The sequence below is a fragment of the Choloepus didactylus genome, chromosome 14 (genome assembly GCF_015220235.1).
Source record: "Choloepus didactylus isolate mChoDid1 chromosome 14, mChoDid1.pri, whole genome shotgun sequence".
In the NCBI taxonomy this organism is placed as follows: domain Eukaryota; kingdom Metazoa; phylum Chordata; class Mammalia; order Pilosa; family Megalonychidae; genus Choloepus; species Choloepus didactylus.
The window spans coordinates 55,071,172-55,094,550 of NC_051320.1; the positions used below are offsets into that span (position 1 = coordinate 55,071,172).

The 23,379-nt window shown below is 35.9% G+C and overlaps 1 protein-coding gene across 10 annotated transcripts in view; it reads left to right on the forward strand.

Moving 5' to 3' along the window:
* The window catches only part of VPS13B (vacuolar protein sorting 13 homolog B), a 1,017,676-nt gene that overhangs the window by 516,655 nt on the left and 477,642 nt on the right, over positions 1-23,379 (forward strand). For all 10 annotated transcript variants that reach the window (XR_005211694.1, XM_037803400.1, XM_037803396.1 and 7 more), the window contains one exon: positions 4,650-4,870. Coding sequence is in view for 9 of the 10 variants with exons in the window: in XM_037803400.1 (XP_037659328.1) it covers positions 4,650-4,870 (221 nt within the window). In the remaining variant the exon portion in view is untranslated. The remainder of the gene's footprint in view (positions 1-4,649; positions 4,871-23,379) is intronic.

A 23,379-nucleotide genomic window follows, 5' to 3' on the forward strand; every position in this document is an offset into this window, starting at 1 on the left:
TTAGGAGTTGAACATTGTGAAGCTTTTTTATCATTAATTAATCTTGATATTCATTCAATTACAGTAAACAATTCTTTTTTAGAAGTCTTGGTAAGTTAATAGCTTTAACTCAAATTGACAAATTACTAAATTCACTATTTGTGACATTAAGTAAAAGGATCAAATCTTAATATCCAGAACTGTTTTTGCAAACTTTATGTGTTTATTTTCTTTTTAATAAATATAATGTATATAGCTGAAATTTTTTTGGAAAGGGAAAATATCTTAAGCATTCTTCGTATGTTACTGAAGTTTTTGAGAATATGTTCTTTGTAAGATTCATATCCTATTGAATAGCTGTTAATTAAGGGCAAGTAGCTATTCAGTCATTTTAGAAAAATCTAAAAATAAGAAGTAAATAAGTTAGGAGGCAAAAAAAAAAAAAAACCAACCGACAACAAAAAAACCCAGCATTTTAAAATAGGGATCTTTAAAAGACCCTGCATAGTTTTTTTCTAAGTTATAACACCTATATCATATTATGGGGCTATGAGTCCCAAGAGGAATTTTATGATAATGTTTTCTTACTATGTAGATGTTTTCATATAATAATTTCGGCTAGGTGGGGAGTGTGCTGTTAATGATAAGTTACTTTCAAAAATATGTGGAACTATAACGTTTCTTCTCACAATCCAAAGAAAGTGACCCTAAGTAAATCACACATTGTTCTAATATTCACATTTCTTTCAACACTATAAAGTGGCTTCTAACACCTTAATTGCCTGGAAGGCAGAGCTATTCTTTGAAGTTCCTTCTAGTTTTAAAAGCAATGGTTCTTATGGTTTTCTGTGTTCAGATTTGAAATCATGTTTTAGAGGATATACAAAAAAAAAAAACAAAAAAAAAAAACCAGCATTGTATTTCTTAATGCAATAATGAATTTTTGATGATTAAGTTATTATTAGACCAGTCATAACTTTCAGAAGTTAATTGTAATTTTAGCAGTGAATTCTTGGGTTTCTAGATGTGAAGAAAATATTACATAATTTTGAAATAAATTGTACATCATTTTCATTATCATCATAATCACATTTTGGATATGCAATGTATTTCATACTTCCTAATACAAAACACTATTTCATTCCAAATGTAAAATTTTGGGTATAGAACAAATTAAACTATAGGCTGCTCATTTTCATTTCCCTTTTATCTAGGCTTTTCAGCTATTCCCCTTGACCAGGAAAATTGATTAAACATCCTATCATTTTTAGTGCCTCGACTCTTTGAAAGTACTTAAGTTAAAATCACTTAAAATTAAAGAACCCTTTATCTTAACTGACTATATCAGTTAAGTGCTAACTGGTTTGGAAAAACAGTGTTAACAATTTTGGCTCATTTATATGTGTAGAATATAGTATTTCTTTCTCTGAAGTGTCACCCTCACAGTAAGTGGTAAAATAGTCCTGATTATACTAATTCATATTTGAAATCAAAACCTGCCTGAGTCATAGTGGGATCTGATTATAGAAAATAAAAAAATATTAGGGAACAAAGGAAAACACTTTTTTCTCTCTGAAGAGAAATTAAACATTCAATGACTGAGGTTTTGGAGGCAAAGAAAATGGAGGAAAGTATTTCCAGCATTGAACACCATTCTTCCCTCATTTGCCAAATTGATGTTTATAAGGTGATTGGCCCAAAGTACATACAGGTTTCCTTATTGTATAATAGAACATCTTTAGAAAGGGAAAGACTAATTCCTTTTCCGTAATATTGATTCCTACCCAACTAGATGCAGTGTGGTAAATACAGTGTGGATGATAAGGTTCTGTGTAATTAGTCAATATTCACAGGCCCCAGCATTGATAATAAATTTGTATATATTTACATATATAACCATAATGTTTGGTCGTATTGTCTAAACCAGTTCTTTGTCTTCTGATCCAAGAATTGTGCAAAATCAGCAGTATATGATACAATGTAAGGAAATCCACAGTAATTTTTTTTTCCTGAAAATTTCATCCTGTTACAAGTTAATATTCTCCGATGAACCCACACCCCAACCCCACTCCTGCCCTCCATCTTGGCATTCACACATATAGCACATAGTCTCATGGATTGTTTTTTATTTATTCATTTTTGTCCCAAGCCTCCTGTTATATTCACTTTCTCAAATTATTTAGTCTGAATTACATCAGTGTTGTTCATCATTTTCTTGAGAACTTTTATTCTTATTCTTTCCTGTGTTGTTAATATAGAAAGATCACACATCATGCAAATGGGATTATCAGTCCTCCTGGGTTTTTTTTTAGTTCTTTTTAGACATTTTGTTTGAAAATTTCTGAATTCTGCCAGTAATAAATAGTTTCTCTGTGAAATAAGAGACCCAGATTATAGCATTAGAACTTTTCCAATTAAAACAAATATCCTCATTTTGAAGGTCTGCCCAGATTGATAGAAAGCTATGTGGAGTTCTCAGAATAGTGCTCTGGCTTGTCATGGATGTCTGAACATATTTTAGGGTGTCCCAGAGTATTTTTTGTTAGTGTTATAAACAGATAAAGTGTTTAATTTTGTTTTTTGGTAAAAGAAGTGCTTATGCAGTTAATGATTTATGTTTGTGATTTTTTTTCATGGTGATTAATTGTGGGAATTTTTATCATTTAGATGTTAACTAAGATTTCATATTCTAGGCAGTGTGCTTTTTAAAACAGACATCTTACATGCTAAATAAATGGACATAAAATATTACCTTAAAAGGTGCTTTTAAGGATATAGTCAATTGTAATCTATTGATCTAATTCCAAAGTAGCAGCAGAAATATATATATCTGAGCTAGAACCAACGGCATTTGAGATTTTTTTTAATTTAATAAATTTATATGCAGTTTCTTCATCCAACGTAACTACCATTTAGCAATTCTTGGATAAAATTAAGTTTTAAAAAATATTTAAAGCTCACTACCAGTTTTTAAATATGTAATCTGAAATCATTCCAAAATATTTGGCAGAGCCTTTATTTTGTAAATAGTGTGGAACTCATGTATGTTTTAAAATAATTTTAGCATTAGTTATGGATGATTTAAAGTTTGTCATTCTTTCTTGGAGGCAAAATACTTCAAGTCTTAAGACAGGCAGTGTACCACAGTACTGACCGCATATTATTATGCAGTTATCATTGTTTCCAGTCATTATTGTGGATTATTATGTAGCTAAATTTATTCTATTAGTGAAGTCTCAGTTGCAAAGTTCCTAAGTGTATAATTTTGTTGACTAAATTTGGTCCGTTTTCAATGTTCAAACTTATAAGAAATTACCTTGTGATGTCTGCTGAATATCACCATTCACAATTCAAAGATGTACTTAGGTTCCTTTATCACATGTATTTTTAGTATCATCCACGTAGTAATTCACTTGATATTTTTTTCTTCATTGAGAAAAGAATATGATACTACAAATGTGATGGGATCTTGGTGGGTATACCCATTACCCTCGGGAAATAAAAGACTTTAATGGAATCTAACAAAATATTAATATGGTTATTATTGGGGGTGGCAGAATGCAAGGTAGATTATGACTGCTTTTGATTTTTTTTTCCTTTTTATGTATCGCTTTCCAAATTTTTATGCAGCGAGGCCCCTATTGCTTTTCTAATTACAAAATAAGTAAATGTTCTTAATCTGTTTTAAAGTACTAAATTGCTCAAGAAGTCTATAGTATACTGTCTGTACTCACAAGCACTAGGAGAATTGCAAAGTCAAAAGCACAAGTGATAGGAAGATTTTCCATTTAATTTGCATTGTGATAATAAATGTTTATTTCTTAGTGATAGAGCACTTTTAAAATTATTTCACATAGTACTTTATTTATAGCCACAATTTTAAACAGATGATTTCACCTCAGAAATTTATATTAATGAATTAGTCTCAAATAATTTAATAAGGAAAAACTGTAAAAGAAGGAAGAAAGGAATTTTGCTTCTAATCCTGAAATTTATGAGCACTAATTTTTGTTATGAAATGTATTTTATTTAAATATAACTTCTATTATACATAAGAATCACCCACAGAACATATTGAAATGTATCGTGGGTCTTACCACCAGAGATTCTGATTAAGTAGGTCTGATGTTGAACCCAAGAATCTATTTTAAATAAGCACCCCAAATGATTCTGATGAAGATGGTCTAACAGACTACAGCTGATTGTTTATTCTTTCCTCTCTCATTTCACAGCTAGCTCTATGGTCATCTTCAGTCCACACAAAAAGTATCATATTTTCTTAATCCATTTTGTATGGTTTCCCAGATGTAGTTCATACATCTCCAGCAATTGCACAAAAACCTGCTAGGGTGAGGAAAGAGGAAGTTAGAATTTCTATTCATATTTTTATCTCATTTCTTTAATATTTGTTTATGTATGGTTTATAATACACATAACATGCTCATATAATAGAATTTTGCAATAAATACAAATGTAAACATTTTAGAAAGTAACTTTTAAGTAGTATGTAAATTGCTAAGCACATTGGTCTTTGTTATATTGTATTTACTTTTTATCATGCATTATTGAATATTTTACATTTCACATATAAATAATAATTTACCATCAAGCAGTGATTAAATATATTTTTGCATATGTTTTTCCCTTCTATTTTTCCTCCCCATCATCAGGTGATGCTTTTCCTTGGACCATCAGTGTGCATCATTTCAGCATATATACCCTTCTTGGAAAACAAGTGACACTTTGCCTGGTGGAACCTATTGGTTGTACCTCTACTCTAGCTGTCACGTCACAAAAACTACTTGCTACAGGACCTGATACAAGACATTCTTTTGTTGTTTGTCTCCATGTTGACCTAGAATCACTTGAGATAAAATGCTCAAACCCCCAGGTTAGTACATTTGATTTATGAAAGGAAATTTTAAATAATGTGATTTAAGAACAATTGTTTTGTATTTCGTTGAAGGATTTCTCTTCTATTAAGTGTCCTTAATTTTTTTTTTTTTTTTTTAACTGGACCATCAGGATCAGGGTGGTTAGATTAAGAATTACTTTGAAGCTCTCTCAAGTTCGGAAATTTAAACTCTTCTGAAAATTAATGGTGGCAACATAAATTCATCTTTTGGCTAATGGAATGAAATTAGTTACAGATGTAAATTTTTTAAACATTGAAGAACCACTTTGCTATCAGACTGGAAGTGACTGTTGAAGAGATCAAATGTAATTTTCAATCATATTCTCACTCAGAACTTCTTTTGCTCAACATGCAGTATTAAAAAATAAAAAAGGGAATAACATTTTGCTACTTAAAAAGATGTTCTGTTATTCCCTTAAGATTTTCAGTTGTTATAGGCCAAGCATGTTGTATTCTGCAGTTTTACAATTTAATAGGGATTCACATCACCTGTGTTTGCACAAATTATTAATTACAGATGTACGGTTAAGTATATACATACTTCTTTCTTTGACCTCTAGTAACTATACTATATTTTCTAAATAGATTGTCAATGTTGGATGCTATTGGGAATTATATTTTAAAATAGAAAAAAATTTAGAATATTATTGGATCTGATAGGTTAATATTGATAGAACTATGCTCATCTCAGTGTTAGTGTTTAGAAGTAATTTTAAGTTATTTATTTATTTTTCTTTATTAGAAAAGTTGTGGGTTTACAGAACAATCATTAAAAAAATACAGGATTTCCTTCCATTCACCACCACACCACTAACACCTTGCATTTGTGTGCAATGTTTGTTACAATTGATGATAGCACATTTTTGTAATTGTACTATTAATTAAAGCCATGATTTAACTTAGGGTTCACTGTGTAGTATAGTTCCATGGATTTTTTTTTTTTTTTTTTTTTTTAGTTTTTATTCTGTTGCCATATATACAATCCAACATTTCCCCTTTTATTCATATTAAGATATATACTTCTATGCCATTAATTGCGTTCATAATGTTGTGCTGCCATCACCAATATCCATTACCAAAACATTTTCATCATTCCAAATAGGAATCCTGTACATTTTAAGCCTTAACCTCCTCTTTCCGTATCCTCACCCTATCCCCTGCTAACCTTTATCACAGAATCTGACTCAATGAGTTTGCTTATTCTCATTGTTTCAGAACAATGAGATCATACAATATTTGTCCTTTGTGTCTGATTTCTGAGCTCTCAATTCTATTACATTGGTGTGTATGTCTATCCTTGTGCCAGAACCATGCAATTTTCATTACTGCAGCTTTGTAACAAGTTTTAAGACTGGGAAGTGTGAGTGCTCCAACGTCATTCTTTTTCACTACTTGACTTTGGAAAACAAAAAGTTTAACATCTTCTGGGGTTTTCAATATACATAGATGTAAGACATAGACGGTCATAACATAAAGGTTAGTGGGGGCTGTGGTAAAGAGCTATATAGACCAGGTTTCTACATATCACAGTAAAAACTAACTAGACTGTGAAAAGTTAGGTATGTATATTATAATCTAGAACCACTATTAAAAACATATGAAAATGCAAAGAGGTATAACCCAACAGCCAGTAAATAAAATGAAATGCTAAAAAAAATTCAAATAATTCCAAAGAAGTCAGGAAATAACAATAGAGAAACAAAAAAAATGAGGGAAGAAGCAGAAACAAATAATAAAATGGTAGTGCCAAATCAACCGTATCAATAATCACATTAAATGTTAATGGTGTTCACAATTACATAGAACTTTGACTAGGAAGTAAGATATGTAGGCTAGTATAGGTTAGAGTGAAATAGTGACACATTCCAAAGTAATTTGGGCAGAGAATAAAAATATATTTACAGGGCCCCCCTGAGGAGCTGGTGGAAAATGCGGAAGTGTTGGACTTCCTCACCTGGACTGATGCTGATGTTGTCAAACATTAGGACTGGTGGTTTGATGTGCTGAGCCCTCTGTCATGGGACTTGCCCTTATGAAACTCGTTACTGCAAAGGAGAGGCTAAACTTGCATATAATTGTGCCTAAGGGTCTTCCCCTGAGTACTTCTTTGTTGCTCAGATGTGGCCCCCTCTCTCTCTCTAACTAAGCCACCTTGGCAGGTGAACTCACTGTCCTCCCAGCTGCATGAGACCCAACTCCCAGGGGTGTAAATCTCCCTGGCAATGCAAGATGTGACTCCCGGGGATGAATCTGGACCCAGCATCGTGGGATTGAAAATATCTTCTTGACCAAAAGGGGGATGCAACAGGACAGAGATAAACTGAGAAATGAACTCTCGGGTACAAAGAAACTAAAAATTGATGGTTTAGAAGATTCTGGGCTTCCAGAAAGTGAAACCCCAGAGGCTACAGCCCCATGTGAGGATTTAAGCAAACATGGAACCCGATCACCATTTCAGTATAAGCCAGGATTGGAGATGGAGTTATCCGAAAGGCTTTTGGAAAGTTCTGTTGTCTGAAGGTTTTGACCCCTACAAACTTCATGCCAAGTCAACGAGATTTTTGTGAAATCTGTATAAACAGAGCCACCGCTGGTCTGGACTGGAGGAGATGGAAAAGGAACAAATTGAAGGAAAAATTTCTTCAAGGAAAGAGCCATGGAAATTGACATCTGGAGTCAGAAGGTCTCAGGCAGGGAGAATGGAGCACCCCATGCACGTGGAAAGTGTGAGTTTGCTCTGGAGGCAGAGGGCAGGCCTTCCATCTTGCTGCTCAGGAAGAGTGCTGCCACCCCAGGGCTCAGAGAGGGTGGAGCACATTCCCCAAGGATTGGGGAGAGCCTGGCTGCCACCCCATTGTTCGGAGACAGGAGAGCCTTTGCCCTGGAGAGGCAGAGTCCGGGTGGCACTCCAATGTTTGAGGAGGATAGGGCCGAGAAGGTAGTCTCCCCAGTGTGTGGATATGTTGGAGCACTCACCCCAGCATTTGTTGAGAAAAGGACTACAGTGTAGGCCCTTGGAAAGGGTTGGACTTCCACTCTCTCAAGCCCCAAGTATAAAAAACATCATTCTATAAATGACTCTTAGACTTTGAAATCTAATGGAGTTTGCCCTGTAGGTTTTAGGAATTGTTTTGGTCCCTTAAACCCTATTTTCCTTTCCATTTCTCCTTATGGCAATGGAAGTGTTTATCCTATGATTGTCACGCCTTTGTACATTGGCAGTACATAACCTGTTCTGAGTTTCACAAGTCCACAGCTAGAGGGAAATTTTGCCTTAGGACAGACCATGCCTGTAACTGATTTTCATGAGATCTGTACTTACCTATTGTAACTAAATGAATTAAGTTTTTGTGATACTGTAATGGGACGAATGTATCTTGTATTTGGAAAGATCATATCATTTTGGGGTCCAGGGGGTGGAATGTGCCAGTTTGGATGTACTATGTCCCTTAAAATGCCATTATCTTTGATGCAATCTTGTGGGGGCAGGCTTATTAGTGTTGATTAGGTTGGAACCTATTGGTTCAGTGTTTTTCTCTGGAGATGTGACTCAGTCAACTGTGGACGAGACCTTTCATTGGATTATTTCCATGGTGATGTTGGCCCACCCATTCAGGGTGGGTCTTTATTGGATCACTGGAGTATTTTAAAAAGAGCCACACACACCCAGATGCACATCAACTGAGAGTAACATTTTGTAGAGCAGCTGCAGCTAAGAGAGGACAAAACTCCCCAAGAGCAACACTTTGGAGAATGCCATTTTGAAATGCAGCCTGGGAGCAAGAAGATGCCAGCCATGTGCCTTCCCAGCTAACAAAGGTTTTCTGGATGCCGATGGCCTTTCTCCAGTGAAGGTACCCTTTGTTGATGCCTTACCTTGGACACTTTGTGGTCTTAAGACTGTAACTTTGTAACCAAATGAACACCCTTTATAAAAGCCAATCCATTTCTGGTGTTTTGCAAAAGGATAGCCGTCAGCAAACCAGAACAACCCCTCCCCTCCATTATTGACACATAGTTTTGGTATAGTACATTTGTTACTGCTCATGAAAGAATGTTAAAATACTAACAGTAGTACATAGTTTGCAATAAGTATATTTTTTCCCTATATACCCTTTGTATTACTTAGAATTCTCTAGGGAAACAGAATCAATGAGAGATATCTATGAAAATAAGGTTTGTAAAAGTGACTCACGGAACTGTGGGTATGCATGAGTCCAAATTCCGTAAGGCAGTCAGCAAACTGGTGACTCCAATGAAGATGTTCGATAAACTTCTCAGGAAACGAACTGGCAACTTCAACAAACTCCTCAGGAAACGCTTTGCTGATGAGCCAAAGAAGAAGTGAAGGTTCTCTCTCTGTCTCGCTTAAAAGTCTTCAACTGACTGATTGGATTAAATCCAGCCAACTGCATTCTCTCATTGTCGAAGACGTGCCCTTCATTGAGTCATCAGTCACAGCTGCAGCCAATTGACTGATGATTAAATAAACCAGCCTGTTGGTTTATTAACCACCCACAAACATCCTGGCAGCAATGGTTAAGCCAGTGCTTGCTTGACCAGACAGCTGGGTACCATCACCTGGCCAAGTTGACACATGAACCTAACCATCACACCCCTCTATTATTAACTTCTAGTTATAGTGTCATACACTGTTCTAGTTCATGAAAGAGATTCCTAATATTTGTACAGTTAATCATGGACATTGTATACCACAAGATTCACTGTTTTATACATTCCCATATTTTAACCTCCAACCTTCCTTTTGGTGACATATGTGACTCTAAGCTTTCCCTTTCCACCACATTCACACACCATTCAACACTGTTAGTTATTCTCACAGTAACGGGCTACTGTCACCTCTGTCCATTTCCAAACACTTAAGTTCAACCTAGTTAAAGATTCTGTTCATAATAAGCAACCGCTCCCCATTGTTTAGCCTTGTTCTATATCCTGACAACTTATATTTCATCTCTATGAGTTTACATATTATAATTAGTTCATGTCAGTGAGACCACACAATATTTGTCCTTTGTGCATGACTTATTTCACTCAATATTGTGCCCTCAAGATTTCGTCATCAACCAGTTTTTTTTTTCTTTTTTTCGGCTTGTTTGTTTTTTTGTTTTGTTTTTTGTTTTTTAAGATGATTTTGTTTACCCACCATACATTCCATCCTAAGTAGACAATTGATAGTTCCTTGTATAATCATATATTTATGCATGCACCACCATCACCACCAGCTGTATAAGGACATCTCCATTTCTTCTACAAAGAAGAAGGAAGAGTCAAAGAGGTAGAGAAACAAAAGAAAAAGAAATGGAAAGAAAAAACATGGCAGCTAAAAAACAACAACAGGAAAGATGTAATTATACTAAAGTACAATAAAAGAGACAATATCAGCTATGCCCATACCGTCCCTTATATCCCCCTCTTATAGGCATTTAGCTTTGGTATATTGCCTTTGTTACATTAAAGGAAGCATAATACAGTGTTTCTGTTAATTGTAGTCTCTAGTTTGCATTGATTGTACTTTTTCCCCAGTACCACCCCATTCTTAACACCTTACAAAGTTGACATTTATTTGTTCTCCCTCATGTAAAAACATATTTGTACATTTTATCACAATTGTTGAGCACTCTAGGTTTCACTGAGTTATACAGTCCCAGTCTCTATCTTTCCCTCTTTCCTTCTGGTGTTCCACATGCTCCAAACCTTCCTCTTCAGCCATACTTACAGTCCTCTTTGTTCAGTGTATTTACATTGCTGTGCTACCATCACCCAAAATTGTGTTCCAAACCTCTCTCCCCTGTCTTTTCCTATCTGTCTGTAGTGCTCCCTTTAATATTTCCTGTAGAGCAGGTATCTTGTTCACAAACTCGGTCATTGTCTGTTTGTCAGAGAATATTTTAAACTCTCCCTCATATTTGAAGGACAATTTTGCTGGATATAGGATTCTTGCTTGGTGGTTTTTCTCTTTCAGTATCTTAAATACATCACCCCACTTCCTTCTTGCCTCCATGGTTTCTACTGAGAAATCCACACATAGTCTTATCAAGCTTCCTTTGTATGTGATGGATGGCTTTTCTCTTGCTGCTTTCAGGATTCTTTCTTTGTCTTTGATGTTTGATAAACTGATTATTAAGTATCTTGGCATCAGTTTATTCAGATCTGTTCTGTTTGGGGTACGCTGCACTTCTTGGATCTGTAATTTTATGTCTTTCATAAGAGATGGGAAATTTTCATTGATTATTTCCTCTGTTATTGCTTCTGCCCCTTTTTACGTTCTCTTCTCCTTCTGGGACACCCATGACGTGTACACTCATGCACTTCATGTTGTCATTCAGTTCCCTGAGATGTTGCTCATATTTTCCCATTCTTTTTTCCTATCTGTTCTTTTGTGTGTAGGCTTTCAGGTGTCTTGTTCTGCAGTTCCTGAGTGTTTTCTTCTGCCTCTTGAATTCTGCTATTGTATGTCTCCATTGTGTTCTTCATCTCTTGTGTTGTGCCTTTCATTTCCATAGATTCTGCCAGTAGTTTTTTCAAACTTTCTATTTCTACCTTATGTTCACCTAGTGTTTTCTCAAGATCCTTCATCTCTTTTGCCATATCTTCTCTCAACTCGTTGACTTGGTTTTTTATATGGTTTAGCATATTTTTTGAAAATCTTTAATTGATTGTTTCATTAATTTGAAACAATATCTCAACTGTGTCCTAATTGAGGTGTAAGTTTCTTCCTTTGACCAGGCCATATCTTCATATTTCCTAATGTAATTACATGTAGTTTTCCCTTGTCTAGGCATCTGGTTTCCTTGGTTATGTCAATAGTATTTTCCCAGAACAGACCGGGTTCAGGTCTCTAATGGAACTATATTCAGAGTCAAGTCTCCCTGAGGGTGTGTCTTAGAAGATTGACATGTACACTCATGCACTTCATGTTGTCATTCAGTTCCCTGAGATGTTGCTCATATTTTTCCATTCTTTTTTCCTATCTGTTCTTTTGTGTGTAGGATTTCAGGTGTCTTGTTCTGCAGTTCCTGAGTGTTTTCTTCTGCCTCTTGAATTCTGCTATTGTATGTCTCCATTGTGTTCTTCACTGTGGGGCCTCTAGCTGCTGTGCTTTTCCTAACCTGCCCAGCAGGTGGCGCCTGTCAGCATGTCGCTCCTGACTGGTATAAGAAGGTGTGGCTCCTTTAGTTCTCAGCTTAGTTTGTTTCTGTTTTTACTCTTTTCCCCTGGGTCCTGGATTCTGAGTTTTGAAGGGCAGGCCAGTCTTATAGCTGGGCCCCACCTCCTTCCTCTTAGGGAAGATACACACCCTAGGGAGTTATCTTCTGCATTTGAAAAGCTCCTTTGTCTCTCTGACTCTGTTAAGTCCACACTGTCTGAGTCAGAGTGCTGCAAATTGAAAATGGCTGAGGCTCTCTCCACTGAGCCACTCGGGTTGAGAGAGAGAAAAAGGGAGAGAGAGCCCCCTTTCAGAGCCAGTCCATGGCTCCCCAGTTTCGCTAGTTGGTCAGATAGAGCACCTGGTCTTCTGGGTTCCCTTTCCCAGGGTACAGGTGTTTTCTGGCTCTCTAAGGTCAGTCACTAAAAGCCTCTGTATTTTTCCTTCTTTTTTTTTTGTAAATTAATTTTTTTTTTCTGTCAGCATCCCGCATCCTCTTCACTGGGAGTGACCTCAGGGTATTTTGCTGCTTGTTATGGGTTTGTTTTTTGTTTGTAGCTTGTATTCAGCTGTCCTCATTTGTTAATTAAAACCCCAGTTGGAGCTGGGCTAATCTATATTTTCTTGCTCCAAGAATGCTGCTTTCTCCCACAGTGAGTCTTGTAGCTCAGCCTGCCATGGGGGTAGGAGGCTCCCAGGACTGATCTGCAGTTTTTACTTACAGATTTAATGCTGCGATCTTAACCATCCCACCCAATCCAGTTTTGTGTACGATGTGTGGACAGTCACAGTTGTCCCCCAGCAGTTGTTCCAGATTATTTACTAATTGTTCCTGGTTGTTTATTAGTTGCTTCAGGGAACTAACCAAATTCCACACGTCTGTGCTGCCGTCTTGCCCCTCCTCCCCACATCCACTTTTTACATATTGCGTTTCATTGCTTTCAGGCTGCCAAGGCAGAATTGAATAGCTGCAATAGAGAACAATGTGACTCTCAAAACCTAAAATATTTACTATCTGGCCCAACTGTAGAATCTGACTCCTGGCCTATACACTCTAATTAAAAGCCAGAGATTTATAGAATGTGGAAAATGCAAGACTCTGCTATACATATACACCTATAAGAAACAAACTTGAAATATGAGGAAACTGATAGATTATAAGTAAATTCCTAGAAAAAGACATGTCATACAAACAGAAAGCATAAGAAGGCTGAACTTGCTTATATATCAGGTAAAATAAGCATAAAGAAAAGGAATATTATCAGAGATAAAGAGGGACATGAAACAGAAATTAACAGAATTGAAGGGAAAAATAAATAATTCCAACATCATAGTAGGAGATTTTTACCACCTCTCTCAGCAATTGATGAAACAATTACCCCCCCAAAAATGGAGATAAAGAAAACACAAAAAATAGTATCAATCCACCTTGATCTAATTGATGTAGAACAGTATTTCCAACAGCTGTGTAATACACTTTTTTTTTTCAGGTCTTATTTCATTTAAGAGGATCAAACATGTATTTGCTGACCACAGTCAAACTAAATTAGAAATCAGTAATAATCAAATATCTAGAAAACCTCTATACATATCTGGATATTAAGCTATACACTTCGAAATAATTTATGAGCCAAAGATAAAATCACTTGGGAAAATAGAAAGTATTTTGAACTGAATGACAATGAAAAAGGGGATACAGCTAAAGCAATGTTTAGGAGACATAACTTATATTAGAAAGGAAGAAAGTTCTGAAATCACTCACTTAAAGTTCCACCTCAAGAAGTTAAGAAAAGAACAAGGTAAACCCAAAGTAAGTGAGAAGAAAATAATAAAGATAAAAGCAGGAATTAACGAAAAGAGAGGGAGAAAAGAAAAGAGAAAATTAACAAAACCTTAAGTTGATTCTTTGGAAAGACTGACAAAATTACAAACCCCAAACTATACTGAAGCAAGAGAGAGTGAGAAGAGAATGAGAGAACACAAGTCACCATGATCAGGAATTTTAGAAAGGGGGGTTATCATTACAGATCCTATAGATATTAAAATGATAATAAGGGAATACTATGAACAACTTTACGCAACAAATACAACTTACATGAAATTGAAAAAAATCATTGAAAAAGAAATTGATACCAAAATTGACAAAAGAAAGGGTACAAAATCAGAATGGCCCTATATCTATTAAAGAAAATGAATACGATATCAAATTTTTCCCCTAAAGAAAATTTAAGGGCCAAGTGGTTGAATTCTATCAAACATTTGAGGAAAAAATAATGCAAATTTTCATAAATTTTTTTCCAGAAATAGAGGATGAAGGATCACCACTCAACTTGTTTTGTGAGACCAACATAACCCTGATACCAAATCCTGTAGAAGACTTTAGAAAAGAAAATTAGAGTACAATATCCCTCATGAATATAAATATGAAAAATTTTAGCCAAATATTAGCAAGTAAATTAACAATATGTATATATATCATGACTACGCACAATTTATTCTAAAAATACAAGGTTGATTAAGTATAATTTACCATATTAACAAAATAAAGGAGAAAAAATCATATGAAAATTTCAAGAGATGCACGTAAAACATTTGACAAAATTTAACATCCATTCATGATAAAAAATTATAATTTGCTGAGGCAAATTACAAATAGTAAGCAGTTTTCTCAAACTGATAGAAGGGAATATATGAGAAACCAACAGACCAGTATCATAGTGAGTGGTAAAAGACTGAATTGTTTCCACTTAAGATCAGGAAAAAGCAAAGGATCCTTGCTTTTGCTGCCTATTCTGAGTCATACTGGAGGTCCTCCCCATTGCACTGTGACAAACAAAAGAAGTAAAAGTCATAAAGAGGAGAAAGAAAGAAGTAAACTATCCCTATTTAAACACAATAAAATTTTTTTTAGAAAATCCCAGAGGAATCTAAGAAATTATTACTAGATCTGACGAACAGATTTATCAGAGTTGTAGGCTATAAGGTTAATATATAAAAATCAATTGTATTTTTATATACTAGCAGCAAACATTTGGAAAATAAAATGATGTCAAAATACATACAGGGATTAACCTAACAAAAGATACCCAAGACCTCTACCCTAAAAATTATTTGCTGAGAGAACTTAACATCTAAAAAAAATGGAGAGACAGTTTATGTTTATAGATTGGAAAGTTCAATACTGTTAAGATGGCAATTCTCACCAAATTAATCTAAGATCCAAAATAGTCCTGATAAAAATTTCAGCAGTCTTTTTTGTAGAAATTGTGATGCTGGTTATAAAAATTTCAATGGAAAAGCAAAAGACCTAGAATAGCAAAAGACAAAGTGAGAAACCTTACCTTACCTGTTTTCAAGGCTTTTTATAAAGCTACAGAAATGAAGACAGTTTGGTATTTGGGAAAAGATAGACATAGAGAGCAATAGAACAAAATATAATCTAGCACTAGACTTACATATAATACATAGGACATACTTTTTGGTAAAGGTATCAAGGGAATTCAATGGGGAAAGAAAAGTCTTTTCAGCAAATAGTGATGGATTGACTGCCAATCTAAATAGAAAAAAGGAACATTGACCTTATCTTACAGTACAGGCAAAAATTAGTTGGAAATGCAGCATAAACCTAAAAATAAAAGCTTCTAGGAGAAAACATAGGAAGAAATCGTTGAAACCTTGAAGTAGACAAGATTCCTTACATAACTAGGATAAATTCTACTTGGTCATGATATATATTCCTTTTAGATAACTAAAAGCATGAAACATAAAAGTGATATGTTGGGCATAATCAAGGTTAAAAACATTTTCTCTTTGAAAGACACATTAAGATAGCAAAAAGGCAGAGACTTGGAGAAGATGTTTGCAACATATTTATAAGACAATGGACCCAAGATAGTATATGGAAAACCCTTTGTACTCAATAACAGGAAGGCAAATGACAATAAATAAGATTACAAAAAAAACAAATAATGGGCAAAAGATTTGAACAGACACTGCACCAGATAAGGTATACTAATGGTCAATAACTCATTAAGAGATATTCAAAACTAAAACATGAAGACATACCACTATCACCTATTAGGTTAGCCAAAATTAAAAAGACTTACCAAGGATGTGGAATAACTACAACTCTCATACAGTGCTGGTAGCAATGTAAAAATGATATAACCACTTTGGAAAACAATTAAAAAAGTTCCTTCCTAAATATTTCCACAATGGAAACAAATAATATATGTCCACACAAAGACTTTTAAATGGATAAATATAGCAGTTTTGTTTGTAATAGCCAAAAATAGGACATGACCCAAATGTTAATCATTATGTGAATTCTTTAACAATTTATGGTCTGTCCACACAATGGAATACTACTTAGTCATAAAAAGGACTGAACTATTGGTAAATGCAACATTATGCTGAGCAAAAAAAAGCCAGGCAAAAAAAGAGTACTTACTATATATTTCCGTTTATATACAATTTTAGAACATGCAAAGTACTCTACAGGCATAATTTGGAGATACTGTGGGTTTGGTTCCAGGTCACTGAAATAAAACAAGTTACACAGTTTTTTGTTTCCTAGTGCATGTAAAAGCTATGTTTAAACTATACTGTAGTCTATTAAGTGTGCAATAGCCTTATGTCAAAAAAATGTACATGCCTTAATTAAAATGCGACAGGCATAAAAGGAGCACATGCTGTTGAAAAATGGTGCCGACAGATTTGCTCAGTGCAGGGTTGCACTAACCTTTGATTCGTAAGAAATGCACTATCTGCAAAGTGCCATGAAGTGAAGTACAATAAAAAGAGGTATGCTTTATAGTGACAGAAAGCAGGTCAGTTGTTGCCTATAGCCAGGGAAGGGAGAGGGAAGGAGGAGGAATGGATAGGGAAAGACTACAAAGGAAAGAAACTTTTGGGAATACTAGAAATGTTCATTTTATTTAGTTTATATTTAGCAGTAGATCAATCCCTATATGTAGCCCTATATGATGGGTAACCCCTGCTACTTGGAGCTTTCTGCAAGTGTCCTCATCCCTTAGGGACTTATGAAAGTATTCCTGAGGTGATGTGAAGTCGTAAAATATAGCACTTTGAATAATCAGTATTTACTCAAAGATTTGGTGGACGGTTAGTACTCCATAATGTCCTCATATGCCAGACTCACCTGAATTTCACTGGTAAGACTTAAGACTCCAAATAAACCTCTTTATTGTGAGTGGTTGCTTTAGCCTGTTTCCAAACTTCCTCTGAATCTGTCAAAATTTCAGTGAATGACTTGATTTTTTTCCCAATGTGAATTCAGCAAACATTGTTTGCTTATCTGTAAGTCAAACACCAGGGAAAGAAAGATGAATAAGACAGACACAGCAAGAAGTCCATGACTACACACATCATGCATAGTCTAACTGTTGAAAGGCACACGTATAGAGCAAATCTTGAAAGAATCAAGAGAAAAATGCCACATTGCATACTGGGGAGCACAGATTTGATTAACAGCTTATTTCTCATAAGAAACTATGAAAGCTAGACAAACAACATCTTTAAATTGCTAAAATTAAAGAAAAAAAATAAAACCTATCAACCAAGAATTCTGATTCAAACAAAACTAACTTTTAAGAATGGAGACTAAATAAAGCGAAAAGAAAATAAAATAATCTATTTCTTTTTTAAGTAGACCTGTCCCTCAAGAAATGCTAAAGGAAGTTTTTCATGCTGAAGGGAGGTGATACCAGATGGTTGAGCATCTTTTGAAATATTTATTTTCAATTGAGTTTGCTTTTGTGAATTAACAGTTTGTATTGTTTATATTAATTTTTATTTTCCTGATTACTAATAAGGGTGAACATTTTTTGAATGTTTATTAGCCAATGAATTTACTCTTTTTTGAATCAACAATTCATATCATTTATCCATTTATTCTATTGGATCAATTTTCTTTTTCTTAGCCATATGTAAGAGTCTTATTCTGTTGAAACACAAACCCAGTGTCTGTGATGTAATTATTTGCGTTTAAACTTTATAGCACCTTTTGCCATACAAAATGTTTAATCTCTCATTGTGAAAAATATCTGTATTTCCCTTTTATTTTCTGGGCTTCCTGCCTTAGTAAGAAGAGTACCATGGATATGCATACATATGTACACGTGCATAAAAGATCCTAAAATTTCTTTTACTATTGTTATTTTTTATTTTAGGATGAATGACACCAAATAAGCCTCTTTCTTGTGAGTGGTTGTTTACTAATCTATTGGGAAGGTTTTTAAAATATATGGTGTGAGTACAAGATATAGATCAATAGTTCTTACCCTATTTTATTTCATGGACTTCTTTGAAAATCTAGTAAAAGCTATGAACCTTTTTCCCAGAAAAATGTATATGCCTACCTAGTTTCGCATATACTATCATAAGGTTTATGGACTTAAACATTTTTATTGTGGCAATATATTTATATATATAAAACATAAAACCTTTCCATTTGAACAATTTTTAAGTATACAGTTGAGTGGTATTAATTACATACACAATGTTGTGCTACCATCACCACTATCCATTACGCAAATCTTTTCATCACCCCAAACAGAAAACTCTGTTCCCATTAAGGAGTAACCTCTCATTCACACCTCCCCCTTGCCCCTGGTAACCTCTAATCTGCTTTATGTGATTTGCCTCTTCTATGTAGTTCACATAAGTGGAATCATACAATATTTGCCATTTGTGTCTGGCTTATCTCACCCAGCATAATGATTCCAAGGTTCATCTGTATTGTACCATGTATCAGAGATTCATTCCTTTTTATGACTGATTAATATTCTATTGTATGTATGTACTGCATTTTGTTCATCCACCCATTCATCTGTTGATGGATACTTGGGTTGTTGCCACCTTTTGGGTATTGTGAATAATGCTGCTATGAACATTGGTATGCAAGTATCTGAATTCTGTTTTCAGTTCTTTTGGTATGTACCTAGAAGTGGATGCTGGGTAATATGGTAATTTTATTTTTAACTTTTTTTGGAATTATCAAACTGTTTTCTGAGGGTTTATAGGGACTTTTGAATGTAGCCAGTATGTTAGTTTTTTGGGTGTATTTTACAGAAATAATTTCTATTTAACTATCTTTCTTTTGTTTTTCTGTTAGAATGACATCACAAGTGTTTGACCCCCAGGTACACGGTTGTGCTGGTTTGAATGTACTATGTCCCCCAGAAAAAGCCATATTCTTTGATGCAATCTTGTGGGGCAGACATAATAGTGGGGATTAAGTTGGAACGTTTGGATTAGGTTGTTTGCATGGAGGTGCGCCCCACCCAACTGTAGATGATAACTGATGGAATATTTCCATGGAGGTGTTGCCCCACCCATTCAGGGTGGGCCTTGATCAGTGGAGCCATATAAATGAGCTGACTCAAAAAGAAGGAACTCAGTGCAGCTGTGAGTGACATTTTGAAGAGGAGCAAGCTTGCTAGAGAGGAACGTCCTGGGAGAAAGCCATTTTGAAACCAGAACTTTGGAGCAGATGCCAGCCACATGCCTTCCCAGCTAACAGAAATTTTCCGGATGCCACTGGCTGTCCTCCAGTGAAGGTACCCGATTACTGATGTGTTACTTTGGACACTTTATGGCCTTAAGACTGTAACTGTGTAGCCAAATAAACCCCCTTTTTGTAAAAGCCAATCCATCTCTGGTGTTCCGTATTCTGGCAGCATTAGCAAACTAGAACAGAGTTTGGTACCAGAGAAGTGGGGTGCTTTTGCTGCTGAGTTTGCAAATACCAAACATGTTGGAATGGCTTTTTAAATGGATAAGGGGAAGACTTTGTAAGCATTGTGAGGAGCTTGATAGAAAAGGCCTAAACTGCTTTGAAGAGACTGTTTGTGGAAATATGGACTCTAAAGATACTTCTGATGAGGTCTTCATCAGAAATGATGAATGTGTTATTGTGAACTGGAAGAGAGGCAAGCCTTGTTTTAAAGTGGCAGAGAATTTGGCAAAATTGAGTCCTGGTGTCAGATGGAAGGAAAAATTTGAAAGCTACAACCTGGAATACTTAGCTGAGGAGATCTCCACACTACATGTGGAGGATGTACCCTGGCTTCTCCTTGCAGCTTATAGTAAAATGCGAGAGGACAGAGATAAGTTGAGAAATGAACTCTTGGTTTCAAAGAAACCAGAAATTGATGGCCTGAAAAACTCTGGGCTTCCAGCGGGTGGATCCCCAGAAGCTAGAGCCCAACATGAGGATGTAACAAATCATGGAACCCAGCTGCCATTTCACTACAAGCCAAGACTGGAAAAGGAGTTAAGCAGAAAGGATTTGTGGAAACTCCTGTTGTCTGATGGCTTTGACACCTGTGTGCTTCATGCAAAGCCAACAGAATTTTTGCAAGATCTTTATAGACAGAGCCGTTACCAGTCTGGACTGGAGGAGACAGAAGGAACAAATTGAAGGAAAATTTTCTTCAAAGACAAAACCATGGAGGTTGAGGTCTGGAGTCAAGAGGTTGTGGGCTGGGAGAGCGGAGCAGCCCACACACATGGAAAGGGTGAGTTTGCCCTGGAGGTCAAGGGTGGGCCTTCCACCTCCATGCTCAGGGAACGCTTTGCCACCCCAGGTCCCAAAGAAAGTGGAGCACATTCCCAGGGTATTGGGGAGAGCCTGGCTGCCACCACACTGTTCTGAAGGGGTTGAGCATATGCCCTGGAGATGGAAGGGAATCCGGGAGCTGCCCCGATGTTTGAAGAGGGTGGGGCCAAGAAGGTGGTCTCCCCAGTGTGTGGATATGTTGGAGCACTCACCCAAGTGTTTGTAGAGGAAAGGGCTGCCACAAAGGCCCTTAGGAAGGATTAGACTCCCGCTCTCTCAAGCCGCAGGGATGCAACGTTGTTCTGTTAATGACTCTCAGACTTTGAAATCTAATGGAGTTTGTCCTGCAGGTTTTAGGAACTGTTTTGGTCCTGTTAACCCTGTTTTCCTTACTGTTTCTCCTTATGGCAATGGGAATGTTTATCCTATGAATGTCCCTCCTTTGTATATTGGAAGCATATAACTTGTTCTAAGTCCACAGATCCATAGCTAAAGGAAAAGTATGCCTTAGGACTGACCATGCCTATATTTGATTTTGATAGGATCTTGTACTTAACTATTGTTACTGAAATGATTTAAGTTTCTGTGGTATTGTAGGGTGAATGTATTTTGTATTTGGAAAGAATATGTTTTTCTGGGGTCCAGGGGGTGGAATGTGCCGGTTTGAATGTACTATGTCCCCCAGAAAAAGCCATATTCTTTGATGCAATCTTGTGGGGCAGACATAATAGTGGGGATTAAGTTGGAACGTTTGGATTAGGTTGTTTGCATGGAGGTGCGCCCCACCCAACTGTAGATGATAACTGATAGGATATTTCCATGGAGGTGTGGCCCCACCCATTCAGGGTGGGCCTTGATCAGTGGAGCCATATAAATGAGCTGACTCAAAGAGAAGGAACTCAGTGCAGCTGTGAGTGACATTTTGAAGAGGAGCAAGCTTGCTAGAGAGGAACATCCTGGGAGAAAGCCATTTTGAAACCAGAACTTTGGAGCAGATGCCAGCCACATGCCTTCCCAGCTAACAGTTTTCCGGACGCCACTGGCCATTCTCCAGTGAAGGTACCCGATTACTGATGTGTTACTTTGGACACTTTATGGCCTTAAGACTGTAACTGTGTAGCCAAATAAACCCCCTTTTTATAAAAGCCAATCCATCTCTGGTGTTTTGCATTCTGGCAGCATTAGCAAACTAGAACAACGGTACTGAATTTGATTCATTTTTGCTCAGTTATGAGCCCTCAAGTGGTTTATATACCTTAATATATAGTACAGACCCTTTATGCGGGACAGACTCAGCAAATTCATGGTTGTGTCAGACACTGTTGTAGGCATCTGCATCAATCATTTAGGAAACCTGACCTGTCATGTTAGCCTTGCAACTCCCATGGCCATTCAAAGGTTTTAGATGCTATAAATATTTAACCTGGTTGAAAATTCAAGGGCTTTGGTTCCTAGGAGTGTTTTCCACAAACTTTTCTTATCCTATTTTACCAATGTCACCTAATTCCCCTTAATGGCTTCAGACTCCAGTTTCTTAGGCCCTAAAAATTGTGTTGATTCCAAAATTAAATGAGACTGTAGAATCTTCTCTTTAATAAAATAAACCTCAGCTTTCCCTTGACCAATAAATTGATGTATTTTTACTTCATATAGGCATTCTCAGGAACATAAAACTGGCTTTGAATTTCTGGGCTTTAAGTGTGTGGGAGAGGACCAGAGAAAGAATGGTTTTATGCTCCTTTCCCATCCATTGCTGAGATAAATTATGTTGATCACTGTACACCAAGGCAATGGGATTTGGCTTTACTGTGTAAGAAAACAAGCTTTGAATTCAGACGAAACTGGGTATCCTTCCACCACTCACTCACTCATTTTTAATTTCTCTAAGCTCCTGTTTCCTCGTTTATTAAATTGTTGGAAATCACCTATCCTACAAAGTAGTGGTGAAATTTAAAAGATATATATAACAAGTTCCTGACACAGTGCCTGGAACATGGTAGGTGCTTTTTAAAAACTAGCCATGTATTATTTTTATCTTTTAAACAAACTTAAGCTAGGTAAATGCAATGCTCTATAAGAAAACTTTGTTTTGGCAAATACTACTTTTTGTGACCTTACTCTAATGATTAGTAACCTGCATTACATATAAAATAGCCTTCTAAAATCTGTCTTCTCTTGGTGCTCTCTGCACTGTTTAACACTGAACCTTAATTGCTTGGTGAAATCCTATTCCTCCTTTGTTTCCACTATCATTTTTGTCCAGGGTTTTTTCTTGTTCCTTTACTGTTCTATCTAACTCTATCTATAATGCCCTGTAAAATAAGCCCCCCCACTCTCCCTTAGTGGATAGGATTCTTCATTGCCAGTAGATCATTTCTTGATCATTCCATGTGCTTGGCTTTTGCTCATGATGTTCTTTTCCTGGAAGGGGCTTTTGCGTCCACCTAAATATTGTCTTTTGGGAATGTATCTCCTTGAGGCTTTTGTCAGTCACTCTTGTCCAATTAAGTCTTTTTTTTCTGAATGGCTATAGATTAAATGAAACAATGCATATGAAAACAATTTTAAAACATAAAATATGACAGTATAAGATAGTAATGATAATCAGCTTGGTATATAACCCATATAAAGCTCAATTTTTAGAGATTTTTAAAAAACCCGTTTTATTGAAGTATACTTAACATACAATAACTGCACAATTTAATTGTCCAGTTTAGTGAATGCATTTATCACCCT